Source organism: Budorcas taxicolor, chromosome 18 (assembly GCF_023091745.1).
Source record: "Budorcas taxicolor isolate Tak-1 chromosome 18, Takin1.1, whole genome shotgun sequence".
Taxonomy (NCBI): Eukaryota; Metazoa; Chordata; class Mammalia; order Artiodactyla; family Bovidae; genus Budorcas; species Budorcas taxicolor.
The window spans coordinates 49,034,396-49,057,381 of record NC_068927.1 but is presented as its reverse complement, the minus strand read 5'-3'; the positions used below and the strand labels follow the sequence as shown (position 1 = coordinate 49,057,381).

At 46.7% G+C, this 22,986-nt stretch overlaps 1 protein-coding gene across 1 annotated transcript; it reads left to right on the top strand.

Moving 5' to 3' along the window:
• Window positions 1-312: 312 nt before the first annotated feature.
• LOC128063885 (WD repeat-containing protein 87-like) lies at window positions 313-11,416 on the top strand. The gene is made up of 5 exons (XM_052656711.1): window positions 313-387; window positions 1,292-1,462; window positions 1,838-4,716; window positions 5,175-5,446; window positions 5,826-11,416. Exons 1-5 carry the CDS (start codon window positions 313-315, stop codon window positions 11,414-11,416), a joined length of 8,988 nt encoding a protein of 2,995 aa, XP_052512671.1.
• The last annotated feature ends 11,570 nt before the right edge of the window (window positions 11,417-22,986 follow it).

Genomic DNA, 22,986 nt, shown 5'->3' with positions numbered 1-22,986 from the left:
TGTGACCCCATGGACTGCAGCACACCAGGCTTCCCTGTCCTTCACCATCTCCCAGAGCTTGCTCAAATTCATGTCATTGAGTCAGTGATGCCATTCAACCACCTCGTCCTCTGTCGTCCCTTTCTCCTCCTAAGAACGTATGTCTTATGCATAGTTCTTGACTTTCAAAAAGTGTCCAATAAGCATGAGTTCATGGCTCTGGACTTCTGATTTCCAGCTCTCAAAAAGCAGCAGTGGCTAAGCTGGCCTCTTTCAGATTCCCACCGGTTTTTAAACAACAGTCCTGAGGAAGACCAGCAGATAATCGACGTGATGACTTCTCCCAGACTCATCCCCCTGTGGAAGGACTTTAAATACCTTCTAAGTGATATGATACAGAAAAGCAAGGTAATGTATATGTAGGACAGACATGTTATTGGCCCCTGTCTGTTAGAACAGTTATGAGCCTTTTAGAGGAGCATAGATCATCTATGGAAAGAGGAAGCAGGCAGGGAAAATCATAAGGACAACTATCCCCATAGCAGGAAGTAGGCCATCAACTTCCAAGTGAGCCTAGAGACCTCTTGCTGGGACATTTTGATAGTGAGAGGTGAACACTTTGGAGCACTATCAGAAGAACTTACCCTCTGGGCATAGAGATTTTTCTAGATGAGAAGGAAGAAGGCACCAGAGAGAACATTTTCCAACCTCAGGTTTGCTGTGGTTTGGCTCTTTGTAGAAGGATGCCAGGTGCATGTTTCATAGCACATGCTCTATCACCATGGGATCATTTATACACATGTATGTATGTGTGTATAGATAGGTTATTGTCCTCTGTCAAATTTAAAGGCCAGGTAGCATGTCCTAAAAGTCTTACTTAGTGCAATTTTAGGCTTTAATAAAGCTGCACTGACTTTTGGGACACCCTGTTACTTTACATGTGGGCATATGGCAGTGTACTTGCCATGATAATCTGTTAAATGTTTCTTTCATGACATATGTACCCTATTAGACAGAAGGGAAAATGTTCAAGGACGGGTATAGCTAACTTCACATTGGAAGGAATATCAGTTTCCCCCAATGCGACATAGACTCTACAGTGGTTTGGTTCAGTCTTGTGTTGGGGGGTTTGTTCCCCGCTTGTGTGGTGCAGGTGTCCCACAGGTGATAAACTGCATGTGTGGGTGTCACAGGAGTGATCCTTGGGGCGGAGGCAGAACTTTGACAATGGTTTCGATTGTGACTTGCGTGAGAATATATTTATTGTATGTGTGTTTCTGGTCTCTGAGTTTAATGCCATGCCTCTTCCCAGCAAAATTTAGATGACCCGAAGACTGATGTAGTTGTGTTGAGTGACCGGTCCCAGATCCTGTTCAAAGAGTCTCGCCATCCTCAAAACATGCCGCTTATATGCTACTACTTCAGTGACGTCCACTTCTTTTCTTCCCTCTCTTGGGTGACAACAATCACGAAAGAAATACAGGTAGAACTCCCCAGTCTTTCTTCTCCTTAGCCCATTCTAAGTGGGGGCCATGGCCATGTAACTTTTGACCCTAGATTAATCCAGGAAGATATACCCCTTGAGTGAACATGAATTGGACCCAGGACTCCTCCTTCATCCTTTCTCCTGTTACCATCTCCATGTTGAGTAGATTTTATTCTTCTCCTAAAGTAGGCCAAGGTTAGGGAAAGAGTCCTAGGTTTCCTGATTTTACAGTATTTCTACTTCCTCAAACCAGTGGGTAAAGTCACTCTAGGATCTTCCAACTTCTCCTTAGCAAGAGAAAAATAGCTGACCAGTCTGCCCTTTCCTCTTCTACTACCTATCCTAGATAGTTTCCATTTTATTCTCTCTCAGGCTGTAGTATGGATGAAAAGCAAGACTGAGGACATGGTGGAGAAGAGAACGTTCTCCATGACAGATCGGCTGCCCCCCGTCCAGTCCATGGTCCACACAGGCTCCTTTCATATCCTTGTGGTCTACTGTGGTGACCTGCTCCTGCGGCTCTTTGGGGACCACCTTCGGTCATTCAAATCCCTGGGGGTAGCACCCTGTCGCTTTAACATCACCTGCCTCTGCTATGACCCAGAAATGAAGATGCTTCTGTCGGGAATCCTGGGGGCAGTGGTCACCTGGACCATTGAGCGCAGCGGCAGGGGTCTCCAAATAGCCCACATGGTCGCCCTGCCTGGTGACGAGTTGGTCCATGACATCGTGCTGAATGGCCCCAACGGCTCCCTGATTGCCATGTGCGAGAATGTGGTGAGGGTCCTGGAGCGCCAGGGCCATGGCCTCCTGGCAGAGGTGAAGAAGTTCTCTTCCACCATCAGTGGCTCCTCGATCACCTGCTGCTTCACTTGTTCTGAGCAGGGCTTCCTTTACGCTGGAAACAAGACTGGGGAGATCCAAGTGTGGAACCTCAATTGGGGCCACTCCCTCCACACTTTCAAGGCCCACTTCTCTTCGGTGGTCTGTATCCGCAGCCAGCCAGAAGCCCACACCCTGCTCACAGCTGGCCGGGAAGGCATAATCAAAGAGTGGAACCTGACTTCAGGCAATCTGCTACGGCGGCTTGAACTGGGCGAGGAGCTGTATCGGCTCCAGTTTATCGATGGCACCACTTTCTTCTGCCAGACTACCCACTCTTTCTCCTTGCGCAGCCTGCCCTTCTTCTATAGCCTCTTCAATGTCTGTGGCTCTGCTCCCCTGCAGGTGCGCCGGGTCCACTGTGGCAGTAACTGGTTCCGGATCCTGTGCACCACCGAGGATGGCCTGCTGCGCTTTGTGTCCCCGCTAACGGGGAATCTCCTGGTCATCACCTGGCCCTTCTCAATTCTGGACCAGGCCACGGATTGGGCCTACGACCCCAATAAAGAGGAGCTGTTTGTAGCAACAGGCAGCCCAGACGTGCTGGTCTTTGACACCACCCGCTCCCCTTGCATGGCCAAGTATCTCTTATGCACCTCACCAGATTCTCAGGACCTGGTACAGTGCCTGGCTTATGGGCACTTTCACCTGGGCCGGGGTCTAGAAGGACTGATGTTCTCTGGATACCAGAGCGGTGTGATTAGAGTGCTCTCCCAGCACAGCTGTGCCCGTATTGAGACATACATTCACTTTGGGTCTGTCTTAGCCCTCTCTACATTGCCCGGAGGGCTCTCTGGTAGCCGAGAAAACTCTTTGCTCTGTTCCTATGGAATGGATGACTACATACACCTCTCAGAAGCTGTGCTTGAAGGGGTCAGAGTGAAACTGCGGACCCTTGCCAGCATTCTCTGCAGCTGTCAGCTAACACACTTGATACTCTTGCCCAAGTCAGTGGGTGCTATCACCCAGACTAACTGCCTGCGTCTCTGGAAGTTCCATGACTTTCTGTCTTCTGGCTCACAGGATGGCTCAACGTTCATAGAGACCTTGCCTTTGCACCAGTGCACCATCATCTCTTTTGATGTCTGCCTGTCCCTGAGTCTTTTTGTCACGGGTGGCAGTGACGGCTCTGTCCGGATCTGGAACTTCCATGGGAGACTCATAGCCATGCTGGACTCATCACTGCATTTTGGCCCACTCTGCTTTGCAAATGACCGGGGTGACCTGCTTGTAACTTTCAACCAGAGTCTTTATCTGGTGTCCTGCTTAAAGCTGCTTCCTGCAACCCTGCTGGTTCACCTCCCTCTTATGGGTCTGACAGATGAAGTGCTCGAAGTCCCTAAGCCTTTCATACCAAGCTTCTTCTTCTCCTTCGAGACCATGTTTGTGCCCAAATATATCTACCCTGGACACGGGCAGCAGCAACTGGTGGGTCTGGAGAGTCTTGTCAATCATCGAGCCATTGCCTTTGATCATAATGTGCCACATGTCATTGAAGAAGATGAGCAAGGGAGCCCTGTGCTACTCTCTTCCTTCAAACATGATTCCAGGTGTAAGGAAGTTGATGTGTCGCAGGTGAAAAAACCACCTTATTTCCATTATGTGCTTCCTCCCCAGCTACAGCTGACTACCTGGGATGAACTCAACCCCTATCAGATACTGCGGTGCTACTTTGGTCACGGGCGGGAATGGCTCTTGGCTCCAGATTGCTACATCCCTAACTCGGTGATCCGGGCCCGTCTCTGGCCAGAGGGCAGCCCGATATACCTGCAGTGCAGCCTGCACTCACCCGTGCGGGAGCTGGAATGGGACAAGTCTCAACAATTCTTCTTCTGGCACAGCCGGGCAAGAGCTATAAGCGACGCAGAACAATACATACATGAAAAGGAAGATGAAGACTTCCTCCTTACAAGAGCGTCCAAGGATATCACTTACACCGTTCTTACAGACTCAGCAAACCGCAGTTGGCTGGGGAAAAAGATGAGTGAAATTGCTATCAATAGCATGATAGAGACGATTCTCAGTATTCTAATCCATGCTACTCCACTGAAGTACCAGTGCTGTATTGGTGCCCTCGGGCAGATCTTTGCCTCTTACCAGGTGTCTCCTCCCCTGCGCTCTGAAACAGCCCACCGTCTGTTGGATGATACAACCAATTCCAACCCACTGATTCGAGAGCTGGCCTGGGAAGGGCTGAAGCGTCTAGGAATGATTACTCATCTCTTTGCCGTGCCTCTGGCCCAAGGACTAATGGACAAAGATGACAGAGTGAGGAATAAGACCCTGAGCCTCATGGCTGACACTGGAGTCCATTCTAAGACTTCACTCTTGAACTTGGTCCAGAATCGAGATACTTTCCGGGAGATGCAGTAAGTTCTTTGTGCCTTCCTATGTTCTTTACTAGCTTCTGATTTTCTTCTTCCTCTTCCCCATTTCCCCCTTACCTTCCTTCACTGTCTCTTCATCTCTGTTCATGAGCTCTTTCTTCCTTGTCCATAGTCTTTTCCCATTCCTAGACTATCTGATGATCCCCTAAGTGCCCACTCCTTTCTCCATTTCTTTTCCTGTTCCTGTTTGTCCCCTGCCTCTTTAAGAACCCCTTTCACCCTTTTCTCCTACCCCGGAAGCCCCCATACAGGTCACTTCATTCATTGCCATCTTGACTTCCTAGACTTTTTCTTTCTTCTTGGCCATCATTTCCTCTAAATATGCTGTCTCTGTGAGTTCCATTGCCCAGTTTCCTGCCAGTTCTATAACAGTTCTTTACTTCTTGTCTCCCTCTTGTCCCTGATTCAGCATGGTTCTTTCTCTCCTTTGACTTTCATAGGCAGGAAATGGTTGGGGATGAAACCTTGGACCGTCTGCTGGGACTACGAGCCCCAGATCTCCAAATCCTTCATACTCAAGTGGCACAGCGATTGAATGAAAACCTGACCTTATACCAGGGTGATGAAAAGCCTACTTTTACTTTAGATGTCTCAGAGGCATCTGAACTTACTGCTCTTTCCAAGGAAACTGATACTGTCCCTGAAGAACCTGAAGCTGCCTTCAAGCACAGCAAAGGTCCAAGACGGGGCCGGCCAGTAGTCAGAAAGCACAGTATGTATGGGGTAATCTGATTCATGCCTCAGGGTCCCCAAGAGGCAGGGCAGTTAGGGCTAAAGTGAGACAAGAGGTATCAGAGAAGAACAGAGATAAGTAAAAAGATCCTTTCACAGAAAAGAACCCTCCTAGGAATGATCCACCCAAATTAAGAGGGACCCCAAAACCTATCTGTAGGACTCAGCAGAGGTGGAGTGGAGAGGGGAAGAGGGAAGGAAGGCACTGGGGATAAAGCAAGGAGAAGGCCTTCTTGTTAAAGGCCTCAGCCCCCTCTGTCACTACTTCTGTTACGGCAGTTCATCTTAGCTCAATTGGGAAGGGTATTATCTAAGCCTCCCATGCTTTCCTTATCTGCATCTCCTGATTTTCCCTATAGCCCGAAAATTTTTGCGGAGCCTCAAGAAGCTCAAAGAAACTGTCACAGAGCCAGGTCCCTTAGAGGATGAAGGTGATCAGAGTGAACCTGCACCCACTGAGGTGGAGGAGGCTAAATCTTCAGCCTCCAGTATACTAAAGGTTGCAAAAGATGATGAACAAGAATCTTCAGAGGTAGATGCCTCAAAGGATCACGTGGCTTTGACCATGAAGATGTTGAGGAAGACACGTGACAAAAGAAGCCGGAAATCAGTATCTCAGAAAACCATAAAGAGGCGCAAAAGAAAAGTAACAGACGCTGAAGTTACACATGAGGGATTTCCACATACTGGAAAGACAGACTTAATTATGAAGCCACTGCAAATCACAGGGCGGGGTGCCTCTGGAGCTCCTGGCCTCAGGTCTAGAGATAGCTCGATGTGGCGGGATGACCTGTGTCGTCTTATGACCCTGAGGATATCTGGTTCCCAGACAAAAATGTTAGAAGCTCTCAACAATGAGCTAGTGACCACGGCTCAGGAGATGCTGGCTGATCGACGGCCCAGCTGGGAGCTCTTTCAGGAGATCTGCCCCCTGCTGAAGAAAGACAGTGAGGAACTGCTTGAGGACCTTGACTGGGATGTAGCCTGGCCAGAGGAGAAACCAGTTTTTATTCACGGATCAGCAATTAGAGAGGACATGATGATCAGAGACATGGAAGAGGAGACAAGAGAGACACAAGAGCGAAAGACAGAAAAGGACCTGCAGGACCTGCAGGAAACCCACGTGAGTCCAAAAAAAGGCAAGAAAAAGAAAGTTCTTTTTGCAGAACCAGACCTAAGCAAGGGAAAACGAATATCAAAGAAAGAAGAGAAGAAATCCTCTAAGCCTTCTAAACAGAGGAAAGCAGTCCAGCAGGAGATAAAAGTGGATAAAAAAGAGAGGAAGATAGCCAAAGAAGAGAGGGGCATGGGTCAGGAAGTGGAGGATGTGGCCAAATTAAAGGAGAAAGTGGTTGAGCAAGAAAGAAGGCCACTTAAAGATGAGATAAAACTGTCTTGGCAGGAGTGGAAGAAGTCCTGGGATCAATGGAAAAATGCTTTCGGTGAGACAAGGATATCGTGGGATGAATGGAAGGAAACATGGGAAAGCCAGAGTCATCAGGAAGAGGAGCAACTACTTGAGGAGGAAGAGAAGCTGCTCCCGGATGCAGAAGAAGGACAAGTCAGAAGGGACAAGACGAAGCGGACATGGAATGAATGGTCACAGATCTGGGAAAAGATGTCAGCCAAGGCCAGGAAGAAGATGTTGGTGACTCAGGAGGAAGTGACTCTGGAGGAAAAACCGCCTCAGGAGCGGGAAGAAGAAGCAGAAGCAACAGCAGCAGCAGCAGCAGCAGCAGAAGAAGCACCAATGACAGAAGAGCAGAGGCAGATCCACCAAGAATACAAACAGGCCCAGGTTGAGCGAAAACGGGCCCAGGCTGAAAGAAGACGGGCCCAAGAAGAGAGGAAGCTGGCTCAGGAAGAGGAGAAGCTAGCACAGGAAGAGAGGAGACTAGCCCAGGAAGAGAGAAAAATGGCCCAAGTGTATGAGAAACTGGTTGAGAAAGACAGGAAAATGGTCCAGATGGAGAGGAAGCTTATCCAGAATGAGGAAAAACTAGCCCAAACAGAGGAAATGCTGAGCCAGGATGCAGAGAAATTGGCCCAGCAAAGGAAGAGACTAGCCAAGAAATTGGAGAAACTGGCCCGAGAAGAAGAGAACATAGCAAAGAAAGGAGGGAAGCTAGCTGAGGTCAAAAAGATAATGATGCAGAAACTAGATAAACTGGCCCAGAAAGAGCTAGATCTAGCATGGCAAGAAAAGGAACTAGCCCAGGAATTGGAGGATCTGACCTGGGAAGAGGAGGAACTGGCTTTGAAAGAAGAGGAACTGAATCAGGAAGAGGAGGAACTGATCAATGAAGGGGGCAGGCTGGATCAGGAAGAGATGACACTGGCATCTCAAGAAGAGAAACTGGATGCAGAAGAGAAAGCAGTGATCCAGGAGGAAGAACTGCTGGTCCAGGAGAAGAGGAGACTGGCCCAGGACAAACAAAATCTGTCTGAGGAAAAGGAAGGACTTGATCAGAAAAGGGAGCAACTGATGGAGAATAAGAATAAATTGGCCCAGGAAGAAAAGCTGCTAATCCAAGAAGAGAAAGAACTAGCCCAAGACAAGGTAAAACTTCCTGGAGAAGAGGAAAAACTTACCGAGAAGAGGGAGCAACTGATGGAGAAAAAGCAGAAACTGGCCCAAGAGGAAGAGCTACTGATCCAGGAAGAGAAGAAACTGGCCCAGAACATGGAAACACTGCCAGTGAAGGAGGCAAAACTTGCCCAGAAAAGGGAGAAATTGATCAAGAATAAGCAGAAACTGGCCCAGGAGAAGACTAAGCTTATCCAGAACATGGAAGAACTTCCCAACGCCAAAGAAATACTGGCCTGGAGGCAAAAGAATCTGGCCCAGGAGAAGGAGAAACTGGCTCAGGAGAAGGTGAAATTGGCTCAGAGGAGGGAAACCTTAATCCAACTCCAAGAAAGCCTCATCCAGAACAGAAAGAAATCAATCCCTGAGAAGGAGAAACATGACATGTATAAGAATAGGCTGGTTCAGATAGAGAAGAAGCTGATGGAGGAAAAGGAGAAACTCTTCCAGAGGAAGGAGAAACTGGCCACCATAGAGGAGAAACTGACCCAATTAGAGGGAAGCCTGGCTAAGAAACAGCACAAAGTAGCCCAAGACAAAATGAAATTAGCTGTAGGGAAGAGGGCAGTGTTCCAAGAACTGAACCAGCTCAGAGGTGACTGGTCTATTACCAGGGAAGAAAAGGAACTGGACATGGAAATGAAAATACTGACCTGGGAGAAAGAGACACTGGCTGAGCAAAAGGAAATTCTCTTCAAGGAAGAGACTCAAGAAACTTCCAAAGAGAAAAGACCACCTAAGGATGAACTAGAGCTAATCAAGAGGAAATTGTCACTAGAGGAAAAGATATTGCTCTATGAAGAAAGGATCCTGGCCACAGAGCAAACAGACATGGCCAAAGAAAAACTGGAATTTACCAGAGGAGAGAGAGTATATGCCCAGGAACAAAGGAAGCTAGCCAGGTTACTAAGGAAATTAGCTAAAGAAAGCAAGGGAATTTCCAAGGAACCATTAAAAGTGAGCAGCAAAGTCTTAAAGATACTTCAAGGCCTTATTAAAGAAGAAAGGAAACTAACCCAGGAAGAAATAGAGATGACAAAGTTAAAGAGGTTATTTGTCCTTAAGGAAAGGGAATTGAACAAGGTACAGAATGAACTTGATGCCAAGGAATGGGATTTTTCCGAGGAACAACCAGAAATTACCATAGATGAGAAGAAACTGGCTAAGAGGCAGAGAAGACTAGCCAAGGAAATTAGAAGATTGATAAAGAGAGAGAAAAATGTTACTGAACAAGAAAGCATATTGGCCAGGCAACAGAGAGATGTCATACAGGAAACAGAGGAAGAAGAAACAACAGAGGAAGAAGAGGCAAAGTCATTTCTTAAACATAAGTCAAGAAAAAGAGAAAAGCTAAAGACAGCTGATACACAACAGGAAGAGTTACTCAGTCAAGAGGACGAGGTGAAAAGTGTGAAAAGTGAGGACAGCTCTTCTGAAGAAATGGAACGCCTGTTAGATGAAATAGAGCAAGAGAGTTTGTCTGAGGAGGAGGAGGAAGAAGAGGAGGAGGAAGAGGAGGAAATGGAAGAGGAGGAGGTGAAGGAGGAGGAAATGGTAGAGGAGGAGTTGGGGAAGGAGGAAGAAGAAGGGAAGGAGAGGAAGAAGAAAAGGAAAAAGAAAAAAAAGAAGAAAGTACAGGAGAAGGAAGAGGGGAAAGAGGAAGTGGTTGAGGAGGAAAGCACAAGTGATGAAGAGATGGAATATTTGAGTGAGAAAGAGGAAGGAGAGGACAGAAACTTGTTAGAAGAGGTAGACAAGAAAAAAGCAATTTTTAAAAGAGAAAAAATATACAAGTTACTAGAAGAAGGGAAAAAGCACTTAAGAGGAAGAGAAGAAGTCCTTTATATTGAAAAAAGAATCCCTGACATCAAAAGCAGTGCTATAAAACTGGAAAGCCCTCCCAAGCAACTGATCTCAGTCACTCTGGGGAGCAAAGAGAAGATATCAGAGCCATTGCTAACTAAACAAATATCCTGGGACGATAAGACCATAGCACTTGGGAAGCCTGGAGTATTCCCAGGGGCAGGGTTTATAGATAAACTAGAACTGTTGAAGAAATATAAGCCCATGCCTCTACATGTTTTGGATATAGTTTTGGAGGCCCAGGAGCCTGACTTAGAGACCCCATATTTATCCCACATACTGAGGAAGACCATAGAAGCTCAGAAACTCCAAGGCAAACCGCTAGGGGCCAAGTGGCAGTGGATCCTGCAGCGTCATCCATCTCTGAAGAAACAGAGTGAGGTACAATTACCTTTGTCCAAAATCCTGGCTGAGGAAATCTACCCAGACATCAGTTTCTCAGATGTAGAGTGGATCCACCATGTCCTAGAAAAGATAGAGGCAGGAGAACAGCTTTCCAGGGATAGTTTCCACCGATTGTGCCAGCTTCTCAAAGACCTCACCGCAAAGGAGAACTTAGAGTGGATGCACCTGGCCAAGCTCGAAGCCATCGTGTGCCATCACAAGCAGATCATGGAATCCCGAGGCACATATGTCTCCAAGCCCAGTAAGGAGCCCCTGGGTCCAAAGTACCTGAAAGTGATCCCTCCCATCAAAGGAAGGGAAAAGGAGAGCTGGCTCAAACGTCTGGCTGTCTCCACACCAAAGTCTCTGTTAGCTACCAAAGGGATCCCAGACCCGAAGGCTATCAACTGGCATCTTCTGGGAGAGCCTTACCGGAGTGCGCGGGCAAAGCAGATAGCCACTGCTCTCAGGGGGATGGAGATGCGATACTATGATTCTGCCACAAGAGACATTTTCACAGGTGCCCTGGACCCTGTTGAAAAACAAACCCTGGCGCTGATGTTTCAGAAAGACTTCTGGGCTTTTAAGGATAAGGGCAGGTTTGCCAGATTGCCCAAGTTGGAGAAGAAGGCACGACCCATCTCTAAAGTAAAGGAGGAGGTGCCTCTGTGGGAGACATTTGTGGCACTGTACCATGTTCTGCGGATGTTGCAGAAGCGATATGCAAGAGACAGTGCTGCGTGGATGGAACAGTTCAACCGTCTTATGGACCTATACCAGCTCAAGTCTCCTCGAATCCAGAAGCTGATGCAGGACCTGCTACTGAGAGAAGAGCCCCAATTCCAAGAGGTCACTTACAAAGATGCCCTAAGGGCCGTCGAGCTAGCCCCTGGGGAACGGTTGTTCTACCAACTGCTCTGTGGTGGCTCTCAAGCCCATAAAGAGCCTCTGGCATTCCAGGAGGTGGTTCCCCTCCCCGGACAGAACAATGTGCGTACCATGCTCCCCATGGGCATTGCCCAGTATGGGATCTTAGAGCTTGCCTGGAAGAGCCTGCCAGAAGCTGATTTACACCTAACCAATGAACTGTCCTATGTGGCTGCTCCTACTCTCTGATTTGGGACTGGAGGGGGCGGGACTTTTCATGCCTACCTGGAGAAAGGCCTTGTCACCAGGATCTAGACCTTTACCCCTAGGACTCACAGGGAGGTAGAGCCAGGCCAAAGCTCTTTCCCTGGCCAGTTCCAGAAACTAGCTTTTATACGTGGAATAAAGAGGAGGTTCTCATTTATAACAAGCACTGTGATGGGTCCTTTTTTCTTCAAACATTGCTTCTCTAGGAAGGTAGCCAGGGAGACCAGACACTCACCTACTTCTGAGAGTGGGAAAACTCCCCCAGAGCCAGCAGTACTCACCCTCCAGAGGCCTTCTGGCAGAAGAATCTGTCTTTATCCTCTTTCTTCCTTGCCCCCCACCATTCTCCCCTAAAGACCAGAGGAAGGGAAGCACCTGGCACAAAAATGAATGTATATTTGGCATTAATATAAGAGGCATTGATACAATGGAAAGAAAATGGATTTTAGAACCAAAAGACCTAGCATTTTGCCCTTGGATCCTGGAGGTACACAGTGGAGGCAGACTCTTGTTCTCTGATCATAGTTCTGCATGCTAATGCCTAATTCCCAAACAGCCTGTATGGTGGGTGCTAAGAAAATCCTCAGAATATGGGAAAAACTTCAAATTCTAGCCAGTACTACTTGGTGACCTCATTACTGGATGGCATTAAAAGATGAGGCCATTTGAGGTTAAAGCAGAAAGCAAAGGAGGGAAGGCTATGTCTTTCACTTCCTTTGCCAACCTAGACATCGGTTTTGGGGAGAATGATAGAATGAAAATTTGAAAGATTAGGTGTAAACTCTAATAGGCCCTAGACTTTCTAGGGACTTATGATCCTTCTCTCTAGTGATTAAGGAGACAAGAGGGGCTTCCCTGGTGGTCTGGAGTTAAGAATCCTTTTGCAATGCAAAGGACACTGGCTTGATCCCTGGGCTAGGAGGATTCCACATGCCATGGAGCAACTAAGCCCATGTGCCACAACAAAAGAACACACCACAAGAAGCCCGTGCTCACTGCGGCTAGAGAAAGCCTGTGCATAGCAATGAAGACCCACCACAGCCATAAATAAGTAAACCTTAAATTAAAAAAAAAAAAAGACAAGTTAAAGGGAAAGCATTAATAAAGTGGAGGAAGTTGTCACTGCCAGTAATGGTGAGCCTCCCTGATCTCCTCTTCCCACTATGAAGACTTCAAAACTGCCTCTTTCCAGGTAAGCCAAACCCAACAGATTCTAGCAAGTAGCCCATCTATGCTATTTGCCACCCTCCATCCCAACCTCTCCTTTATTCTACTCCCTCCACCTGAGTTTGCTTTTGTGGGGAATCCAAGAATAGAGGGCAACAGAACATTTTGAGAAGTTGGATTCACCTTGGAGGGCAAGGGTAACAAGAACCCTGAGTATGTAGTTGAGTTCTTCCACGTCAGATTACATACTAGGCCTGGAGTATGGAGTATATGCAAGCTGGGGGCTGGGGATACGGAGTCTCAAAAAGGATGATCAACCCAATAGCCAGGCAAGGTAGCAGAAGTAAGGATGGTCCAGCTGGCTCTGCAGCCCTGACCTGAATCATTTCTCCTTTCTGGCATCTGTTTACTTATCTGTGTCAAAAAGAAGACTATATATATTACAAATACAAGGCATGAAAGAGGAGACATCACTACAGACCCTACAGACATTAATAGGGTAAAGACTAATATGAACAACTCTATGCCCATAAATGTGACAATACAGATGAAAAGGACAAATTCCTAGAAAGATCCAGAAAGGGAATAGTAATACTTATCAAATCTATTTTGCAGGATTTCAGTGGGTCTTCTGGTCAACAAACAACAAATAAAACACTGACAAGAAATAGTCTTAACTGTTGCCCCAGAGTCAGGAAGTCTATATATGGCTCTTAAATTCTATGGATGGTACTGGCTATGGCTATGATGACCTGGATATCCTTTTGCCTCTACCAGAATGGCAGAGACCAGGGCTTGTTTGTATTTTCTCTTTATTATGGAAAATTTCGGTCACTAAAGTAGAAGCACTATCACAAACCCCCAGATCCCTATCACACCATCACTTAATTATAAACATCTTGCAAAAACTGCTTCATCTATTTTTTCCTTAATTGAAATATTTTAAAATAAATCCCAGACATCATGATGTCTTTAATATCAAAGGACCCTAAGTCCTTTGATACTCATCTCTAAAAAATAAAATTTTGCTATATAAAAATTTTCACAGCTAACAAAATAATAATCCCTTACTATTATCCAATACTCTATGCAAATTTCCCTGGTTGTTCCCAAAAGTGACCTTTTATGCTTAATTTGTTTGAATCAGGATTCAAACAAGGGCTACATACTGGATTTTATTGTTACGCTTCCTAAAAATTTGGCTTAAAGCTCAACAATCAAAAAACTAAGATCAAAGCATCTGGTCCTATCACTTCATGGGAAAAAATGGGGAAACAGTGACTGACTTTATTTTTGGGGACTCAAAAATCACTGCAGATGGTGACTGCAGCCATGAAATTAAAGGACGCTTACTTCTTGGATGGAAAGTTGTGACCAACCTAGGCAGCATATTAAAAAGCAGAGACATTACTTTGCCAACAAAGGTCCATCTAGTCAAGGCTATGGTTTTTCCAGTCGTCATGTATGGATGTGAGAGTTGGACTATAAAGAAAGCTGAGCACTGAAGAATTGATGCTTTTGAACTGTGGTGTTGGAGAAGACTCTTGATAGTCCCTTGGACTGTAAGGAGATCCAGCCAGTCCATTCTAAAGGAGATCAGTCCTGAGTGTTCATTAGAAGTACTGATGTTAAAGCTGAAACTCCAATACTCTGGCCACCTGATGCAAAGAGCTGACTCATTTGAGAAGACCCTGATGCTGGGAAAGATTGAGGGCAGGAGAAGGAGATGACAGAGGATGGTTGGATGGTATCACTGACTCAATGGAGATGAGTTTAAGTGAACTCCAGGAGTTGGTAATGGACACAGAGGCTTGGCATGCTGCAGTCCAGGGGGTCTCGACTGAATGACAGAGCTGAACTGAACTGAAGACTTAGTCTTAAATATTTACACTCCTCTCTCTCCAGTTTTTTTTCACACTATTGATTTGTTGAAGACACTGAATCAGTTATCCTTTAGGTTTCTTCCATGTAGTTTTCTAATTGAGCAGAGTTTTGCTAAATGAGATCTGGTTGTGCTTCAGGGGTGCATGAAACTTCTGAAATTAAATTACTATGTGCAAGATATTCCTCCACCACCTTGGAATGGGAGAATTCTTCCAAATTTGTTCTTCTCCAGGTACTCTTTCTCAGTTCTGGGGTATCCTACAGATTGTTCATTTATCTTATAACAACTTTGGGGTCATTTTAAGGCCTTTGGCTTTTACTCTGCATTTGATGGAAACCATAGGAGGGTTCTGAGAAGATGAGTGATAAAAAAATCTAATTTACATGGAATTCCCTGGCTGTCCAGTGGTTAGAACTCTGCACTTTCGCTGCCGAGGGCAAGGGTTCAATCTCGGGTTGTGGAACTAACATCCCGCAAGCCGCACACATCTTGGCCAAAAAACCCACATCAATTTTCTTATTCAAAAAGCATCCTATTTGTGGCGAATAGACTGTGGTAAGGGAGTCAGAGGCTGGGGGCAGGAATGGAAACAGGGAGATTAATGATGAGGTTACTACAACAATTTGGAGGAAAGAGGGCAGTGGGTCTGAACCAGGGAGAAAGAGGCAGTAGAAATGAGTATTGGGCAGTTTCGGACCCTTCTATAGGTGGAGCCACTGGAATTTGCTGACAGAATGGATGTGAACAGGAGAGAAAGAAGGAGTCAAAGATGACCCCAAGGTTTGGGGCTTGACCAGTTAGAAAGCTGGAGGCACCATCAAGTTAGTTGAAGATTAACAAAGAGTTGGTACTAGGAAGAAGATTAGGAGTTCACGAATTCAGTTTTGGACAAATTGAGATTGATGTGCTTATGAGACAGTTAAGAGGAGATGTCCAGAAGGCCACTGGATATAAGTCTGGAGTTTAAGAGACAGGTTTGTAGTGGGGTCATAAGTTTGGCACTCGCTGGTATATAGATGATACTTAAAAAAATCCAAGAGACTGGATGAGATGACCAAGCAAGTGGTTGTGGATAAGGAAAGAGAAACAAGGATTGTAGCCTGAGGAGCTCTAACATTACAAGGGCAGGGAGAAGTCAGCCTAGGAAACTGAGGAATGCTAATGAATAGAAAAATCAAGAAACCTCTCACCAGAAACTAAGTGAAGAAAGTGTACCAAGGAGGAAGGAGTGATCAGGTGTGTCAAGTGCTGCTAACAGGTCAAGCAGAAAATAACTGAATGTGATTATATTTAGCAAGATGAAGATTATTAGTAACCCTGACAAGAGCAGTTTTGGTAGAGTGATGAGTGCAAAAGTCTGATTAGACTGCTTTAAAGACAGAACAAGAGAAAAGAAATTGGAAGCGAAATACAGATATTTTCTAGTAGCTTTGCTAGAAATGTGACTGTAGTTGATGAGAGAAAGGAAATAAAAGTCATGTGTGTATATGTGTTTTTCAAGGTAAGGGAATTGCTGGAGTCAAGAACTTGACAGAGAATTCCCTGGTGGTCCAATGGTTAGGACTTGGTGGCTTTCACTGCAGGCCAGGGTCCAATCCCTGGTGGGGAAACTGAGATCCCACAAGCCACTTGGCCAAAAAAAAAAAGAGAGAGACAGAGAGAAATTGATAAACAAAAATAGGTGAGATTGGACTTCCCTGGTGGTCCAGTGGCTAAGATTCTGTGCTCCCAATGCAGGGGCCCTGGGTTCAATCCCTGGTTAGGGAACTAGATTCCACAAGCTGCAGCTAAGACTTGGTGCAACCAAATAAATTTAAAATTTTAAAATAAAAAAAGGGTAAGATCTAGTGCCCAAGTGGAAAGACTAGAGTTAGATCAAATCGTGGTTTAGTTGTGGGATGAGCACTAGAGGAGCATTCATACATAGGCACAGATGTAGATTAGTAGGTAGGTGGGTGAGCCTGGAGATTCTCTTCTGATAGCTTACATTTTCCCAGTGAAGTGAGAAGCAGGGTTATTAGTTGAGGGAAAGGGAATGGGAGTATGTGTTTGAAAAGTTGGGTATGGCAGTGCATGGACTTAGGGAAAAAAAGTGCTGGGAAGCATCAAGAATGATTTGATACTGTATCCACTTATACCTAGAGATACTTCAGTTCAGTTCAGTTCAGTCGCTCGGTCGTGTCCGACTCTTTGCGACCCCATGAATCGCAGCGCGCTCGGTCGTGTCCGACTCTTTGCGACCCCATGAATCGCAGCACGCCAGGCCTCCCTGTCCATCACCATCTCCCGGAGTTCACTCAGACTCAAGCCCATCGAGTCCGTGATGCCATCCAGCCATCTCATCCTCTGTCCTCCCCTTCTCCTCCTGCCCCCAATCCCTCCCAGCATCAGAGTCTTTTCCAATGAGTCAACTTTCCTCATGAGGTGGCCCAAGTACTGGAGTTTCAGCTCCAGCATCATTCCTTCCAAAGAAATCCCAGGGCTGATCTCCTTCAGAATGGACTGGTTGGATCTCCTTGCAGTCCAAGGGACTCTCAAGAGTCTTCTCCAACACCACACTTCAAAAGCATCAATTCTTCGGCGCTCAGCCTTCTTCACAGTCCAACTCTCACATCCATACATGACCACAGGAAAAACCATAGCCTTGACTAGACGAAGAGTCAAATTCATAGAGTCAGAAAGTACATTGGCAGATGCCAGCAGCTGGGGGTAGGAGATGGGGTAGGGTGGGAAGGGGGAATCAGGAGTTAGTGTTTAATGGGGACAGAGTTTCAGTTTAGGAAGGTGAAAAATTGGGGAGATGGATGATGGTGAGAGCTGCGCAGCAATGTGAATGTACTTAGTGCCACTGAACTATACAGTTAAATATGGTTAAAATAGTATGTTTTATGTGACTTTGACCACAAAAAAAAAAAAAAATTTTTTTAATGATTTGAGTTTGGGTCGGGGGTCCAGTTGAACTACTTAAGGAGAGAGGTGACCCCGTCGGGCCTCCTGGGAAAGCTCCCTCTCTCCCCAGGGTCTCCAGAGAGCTGTAATTCCCTGGCCGTCTCCAAGAAACACAAGAAGCCAGGCAAGCAGCACACTGGAACTAGTTTCCCAACATTGTGTAGGTTAGGGGTTATGGTTCCCATCCACTCCCAACACCGCCTTCACAGCTACCTACTTACGGCAGGCAACACTAGGCAGGTGGATTGGCCTGATGGCAAGGTAAACCCCAAGGAGCTTCCCCACGAGCATCGCATCCCGGGAGCTGCAGCCGCACCTTCCCACCGCCCCCGCCCCCCACGCCCCCGCGCCGTCCTTTCCCTATTTTCACATGGCCTGGGGTCCCTAGGGAACAAGCTAAGACTGAAGTGAAAGGCGGAACTTAACGAAACTTGGGACGGATGGTATTGGAAACTGCATGATTCAGCAGCACACTGGAAAAATCCAAACTTCTACCCGTCACGTCCCCAGGAGACGGAGAAAGACTTGGCCTAAAGAGCGCTGCATAGACGCTGGGAAATGTCCCGCCTCCGCGGCCCAAACCGGAGTCGTAGTTCACTCGCCGTCGTGGGTGTTGTTCCAAGTCTCCTGCCTGGACGGACGAAATCTCCCGCCCAGAGAGAGATCGCGTATGACTAGCCACCCTTTCACGCGGGTCTCTCTGTCCCTCCCTTCTGGTGTCTCCGAACTGAAGAGCGGGAAAACCGCGAGACCCGTGGAGAAAAGAGGCAGAAGAGTGCGAGAGGCCGAAAAAGGGCGCCGCCGAGCGGGAGAAGGCGAAGCAAGCCTCGAGAAGCCTCCGGTGTGGGAAGTGCGGCGTCGGGTGGGGCCGGGCCTGTGGGTGGGCGCCAGCTCCGCCCCCCGTGCCCGCCCCCTTGCTCGCGTGCTTTCCCGCCAAATACTGTGGCCGCGCCTCCCGGCCGAAGCAAGGCAGGGGCGAGGTCCTCGCAGAGGGCCGGCCGGACGCGGAAGGGACTGTTGGTGTGACTCATTCGCGCGTCCCTCCTCCGACCAACCTGCACAGGGACGGAGCGGGGCCACTCTCGCAAGTTCGCCCTCCAGTTGCCGCGCTGCCTGTTTGCCTGTGAGGGTTAGCGCAGAAAGAGGAATGTTTGGATAATGTTGCTCCATCTCCTCCCACTGGTGTTTTTATAAAAGGTTCCGCTTTGTGGCTTCATCTGGCCTGGTGGGGCTCGGGCGCAGGCATCGTACAAGGCGCGAGAAGCCCCTTTATAATCACAAAGGGGCAGCGGCCCCCGCGGCCGCTGATGCCCGGCCTCTGTCATAAAGGCCAGAGCCTCAAATGCGCATCCCCGCAGATCCGGTGACATGGCATAATAGCTAAGAACATGCCTGGACTCTGCCTCAGGCTCTGCAACGTTCTAGCTGTGTGGCCGGACCAGGGCATCACAGTACCTTCTGTGGGGCTGCAGTCAGCAAATGAAAATGTGGAACCTCCAGTTAAGTTTGAATTTCAGTTAAAAGACGGACAATTTTTTCTTTCTTTCTTTTTTTTTTTTTTAAGCGCATGTCCCAAATACCGTTTATCTGAAATTCGAATTTAACTGGGAATCAAATTAAAGTATAATTGTATTTTATCTGGCAACCCTGATTTAAGGTATTGTTGGAGCAGTGCATAAACAGTTCCTAAAATAGTGCCTGGCATATGTAAACATACATTGAAATTTATATAAAATGGCAAAGCTCCTCTAACTACATCACATCCCAACACAGTGTCTGTAGTCATCTGGCTGTGCTACCTGAAATGGTCACCCTCCGGAAGGCCACTCTGTCGAGCAAGTCCAGTTTACATGCCCTCTCCATTCTACTGCCATATTTTCAAAGGGCCAGATTCTCCCTGCTCCCAGTGCTCCTCAAACTCCTGTGGGAATTTTGAGGTTCTCAACAGTGCTGGTGTTGTGCCCCACTGGACATAGTGTGTGGGGGGTGGGGGTTGGGAGGTCTGAACCATTATGATGGAGCTAGTGACACTCTTTCTATTGGAAGCTGTGATACAGTCTGTCTCTTCTAGAATTAGGGGCATGTTATCTTCTGTGGAGTATGAGCTAGGAGCGAACAAGGAGGGGATGGGAAACCTGTGATGGATGATGTTAGTAAAAATCTACCAACTTGGAGAATGTATATTGAGGGGCATTGAGGTATCTGAGCCACATAATGAGCCACTGAGCTCATTAAGGTATCTGATATATGTGAGAGAAGACTTTGTTCAGTCTGAGAAACTTAAAGGGAAAAAAGAAGAAACTGAAGTGGCAGAACCTAGGATTATACATGTAAGTCTATTTCATTCGCAAGCGTCATTTTTCATCTCTCCTATTCTCCCTCAATCACAACATGCCCCTTCACTTCTCTCACAATAATAGCCTCCTGAATTTTACTGTATTTTTTTTTCGTTTACAAAATCTCTTGAATTTCGGTATCTCACTTTATTTTTTAAAAGGTTTTCATAGGGAGAAAGAGAGGGGCATTCCTCCTTGAGGCCAAGAGGGGTTAAAGTGAAATGCCTCTCACTGCAAACCTGGTGAAATGGAGTGTCAACCTAAGATTTTTTTTTTTTTTTTTTCCCTGAGAGGTTTACAGGATCTTAGCTCCACCACCAGAGACTGAACCCTGGGCCTATGCAGTGAAAGCATCAAGTCCTAACCACTGGACCACCAGGGAATTCCCTAGCCCAGGATTTGGACAGAAGTGTCAGACATGTTCCGTTTTTTTTAAGCCAGAGCTCCAAGTCTTAAATTACCAGAGAGAACTTCAGGGAGCCTCTGGGATTGTGGGAACCAACCCTCATTCCTCTTCATATCAGCCCAATGTAGCAGCCCATTCTCTCCTGTATTTGCACTCTCCCTCCTTTATGGCATCCCCCTCCTGACATTCGTTGTTGTTCAGTCGCTAAGTCGTGTCTGACCCTGTGACCCCATGGACTGCAGCACACTAGACGTCCCTGTTCTTCACCAACTCCCGGAGTCTGCTCAAACTCGTCCATTGAGTCGATGATGCCATCCAACCATCTCATCCTCTTTTGCCCCCTTCTTCTGCCCTCAATCTTTCCCAGCATTTGGGTCTTTTCCAATGAGTCAGCTCTTCTCTTCAGCTGGCCAAAGTATCAGACCTTCAGCATCGGTCTTTACAATGAATATTCAGGGTTTATTTCCATTAGGGTTGATTGGTTTGATCTCCTTGCTGTCCAAGGGACTATCAAGCGTCTTCTCCAACACCATTTAACCGTGTTTAATTATCTCATTTAAAACAATCCTTTTTTAAAAAACAGGGTATAGTTCTCTACAATGTTGTGTTAGTTTCTTCTGTACAAAGGAGTGAATCAGCTATATATATATATATACACATATCCCCTCCCTTTGGACTTCCCTCATCCTCCCGCCCCCTGCCCCATCCCATCCATCTACACCACCACAGAGCAGTGAGCTAGGTCCCTGTGCTATACAGCAAGTTCCCACTAACTGTCTGTTTCATATATGGCAGTGTACATACACCAGTCCCAATTTCCCAATTCATCCCTGGATTGCCTCATGTCCACATAGCCATTCCCAACATCTAGGTCTGTATTCCTGCCCTGCAAATTGGTTCATCTGTACCGGTTAGGGACCAATCATTTGGTCTTCGGGCTTCCCAAGTGGCCCAGTGGTAAAAGAATCCACCTGCCAACAAAGGAAATGCAGATTTCATCTCTGGGTTGGGAAGATCCCCTGGAGGAGGAAATTCTTGCCTGGGAAATCCCATGGACAGAGGAACCAGCTGGGCTAGTCTATAGGGTCGCAAAGAGTCCGACGTGACTGAGTGACCGAGCACGCAGGCATTTGGTCTTCCCATGCATGTCCTAGACAGACATATGCAAGACTTCGGAAGGTTTAAAGTTTCTTGGTGGTAGAAACTGAAGTGAGGTAGTAAGAGAGGTTGCTAGGTGGGAGAGAAATGCCTGGAATTGTAGGAATCCCTAAGGCAGTCCCCCTTAGTAATGGCAGCCAGGAACTGTTTGCTCCAGTCCTCAACAAGTACAGAAATTCAGAGAAAGTATTTCAGGACTTTTATAGCAATTTGACAGGAATCATATCTATTGAATTTAATAATGAAAAATAAAGAGTTAAAAAAAAAACTTTCCTTGACCCTATATACTCTTCTACTTCTCTCTCTCTCGATTTCTCCCCTCCTCCCTCTCTCCCCTTCATCTCCAAGCTTTTGAAAAGCTGCACTTAAGTTTCTTCAGTTCAGCTCAGTTCAGTCACTCAGTCATGTCTGACTCTTTGCGACCCCATGAACCGCAGGACACCAGGCTTCCCTGTCCATCACCAACTCCTGGAGTCCATGGACCAAACCCATGTCCATCATGTCGGTGACGTCATCCAACGGTCTCATCCTCTGTTGTCCCCTTCTCCTCCTGACCTCAGTCTTTCCCAGCATCAGGGTCTTTTCAAATGAGTCAGCTCTCCGCATCAGGTGGCCAAAGTATTGGAGTTTCAGCTTCAACATCAGTCCCTCCAAAGAACACCCAGGACTGATCTCCTTTAAGATGGACTGGTTGGATCTCCTTGCAGTCCAAGGGACTCTCAAGAGTCTTCTCCAACACCACAGTTCAAAGCATCAATTCTTCAGCGCTCAGCTTTCTTTATAGTCCAACTCTCACATCCATACATGACCACTGGAAAAACCATAGCCTTGACTAGACAGATCTTTGTTGGCAAAGTAATGTCTCTGCTTTTTAATATGCTGTCTAGGTTGGTCATAACTTCCTTCCAAGGAGCAAGCGTCTTTTAATTTCATGGCTGCAATCACCATCTGCAGTGATTTTTGAGCCCCCCCAAATAAAGTCAGCCACTGTTTCCACTGTTTCCCCATCTAATTGCCACGAAGTGATGGGACCAGGTGCCATGATCTTAGTTTTCTGAATTGAGCTTTAAGCCAATTTTTTCACCTCCTCTTGCACTTTCTTCAAGAAGCTCTTTAGTTCTTCTTCACTTTCTGCCATCAGGGTGGTGTCATCTGCATATCTGAGGTTATTGATATTTCTCCTGGCAATCTTGATTCCAGCTTGTGTTTCCTCCAGCCCAGCGTTTCTCATGATGTACTCTTACTTTTCATTTGCTCCTCAGCTCCCTCCAATCTGACTTTAAGAATCACTCTTCTGTGATACTGTTCTCATTAAAGATGCCAGTAGCATTTGCCAAATCCACTCTTTAGTTCATCTCACTTGACATCTCTGTTACAGTTGATCTACCTTCATGAAACTCTCCTCCTCTGGTTTCTGGGAGAACATCCTATCTTCCTATAGTTGTTCTTTCTCAGTGTGCTTCCCCAGTTATCTGCTTATCAAGTCCCCTCTCATGCTGCATATTCCCTTGTGGGCACACTCCTCTGGGTGCCTGGCTTCAGCTCTCCCTATGGGTTGATCATTTTCATATTTGTTTCAATCCAGACCTTTTTCCTGATCTCCAGACCCACATATCCAGCTGTCTTCATTTAGATATTCCATAACCATCTG

What these genes read in the sequence shown, in the direction of transcription:
- LOC128063885 (XM_052656711.1), top strand. Translation starts at nt 313, where the DNA reads ATGACTTCTCCCAGACTCATCCCCCTGTGGAAGGACTTTAAATACCTT. An exon ending in GATACTTTCCGGGAGATGCA is followed by an intron (nt 4,717 to 5,174) that starts GTAAGTTCTTTG and finishes TGACTTTCATAG; the next exon opens with GCAGGAAATGGTTGGGGATG. An exon ending in GCCAGTAGTCAGAAAGCACA is followed by an intron (nt 5,447 to 5,825) that starts GTATGTATGGGG and finishes TTTTCCCTATAG; the next exon opens with CCCGAAAATTTTTGCGGAGC.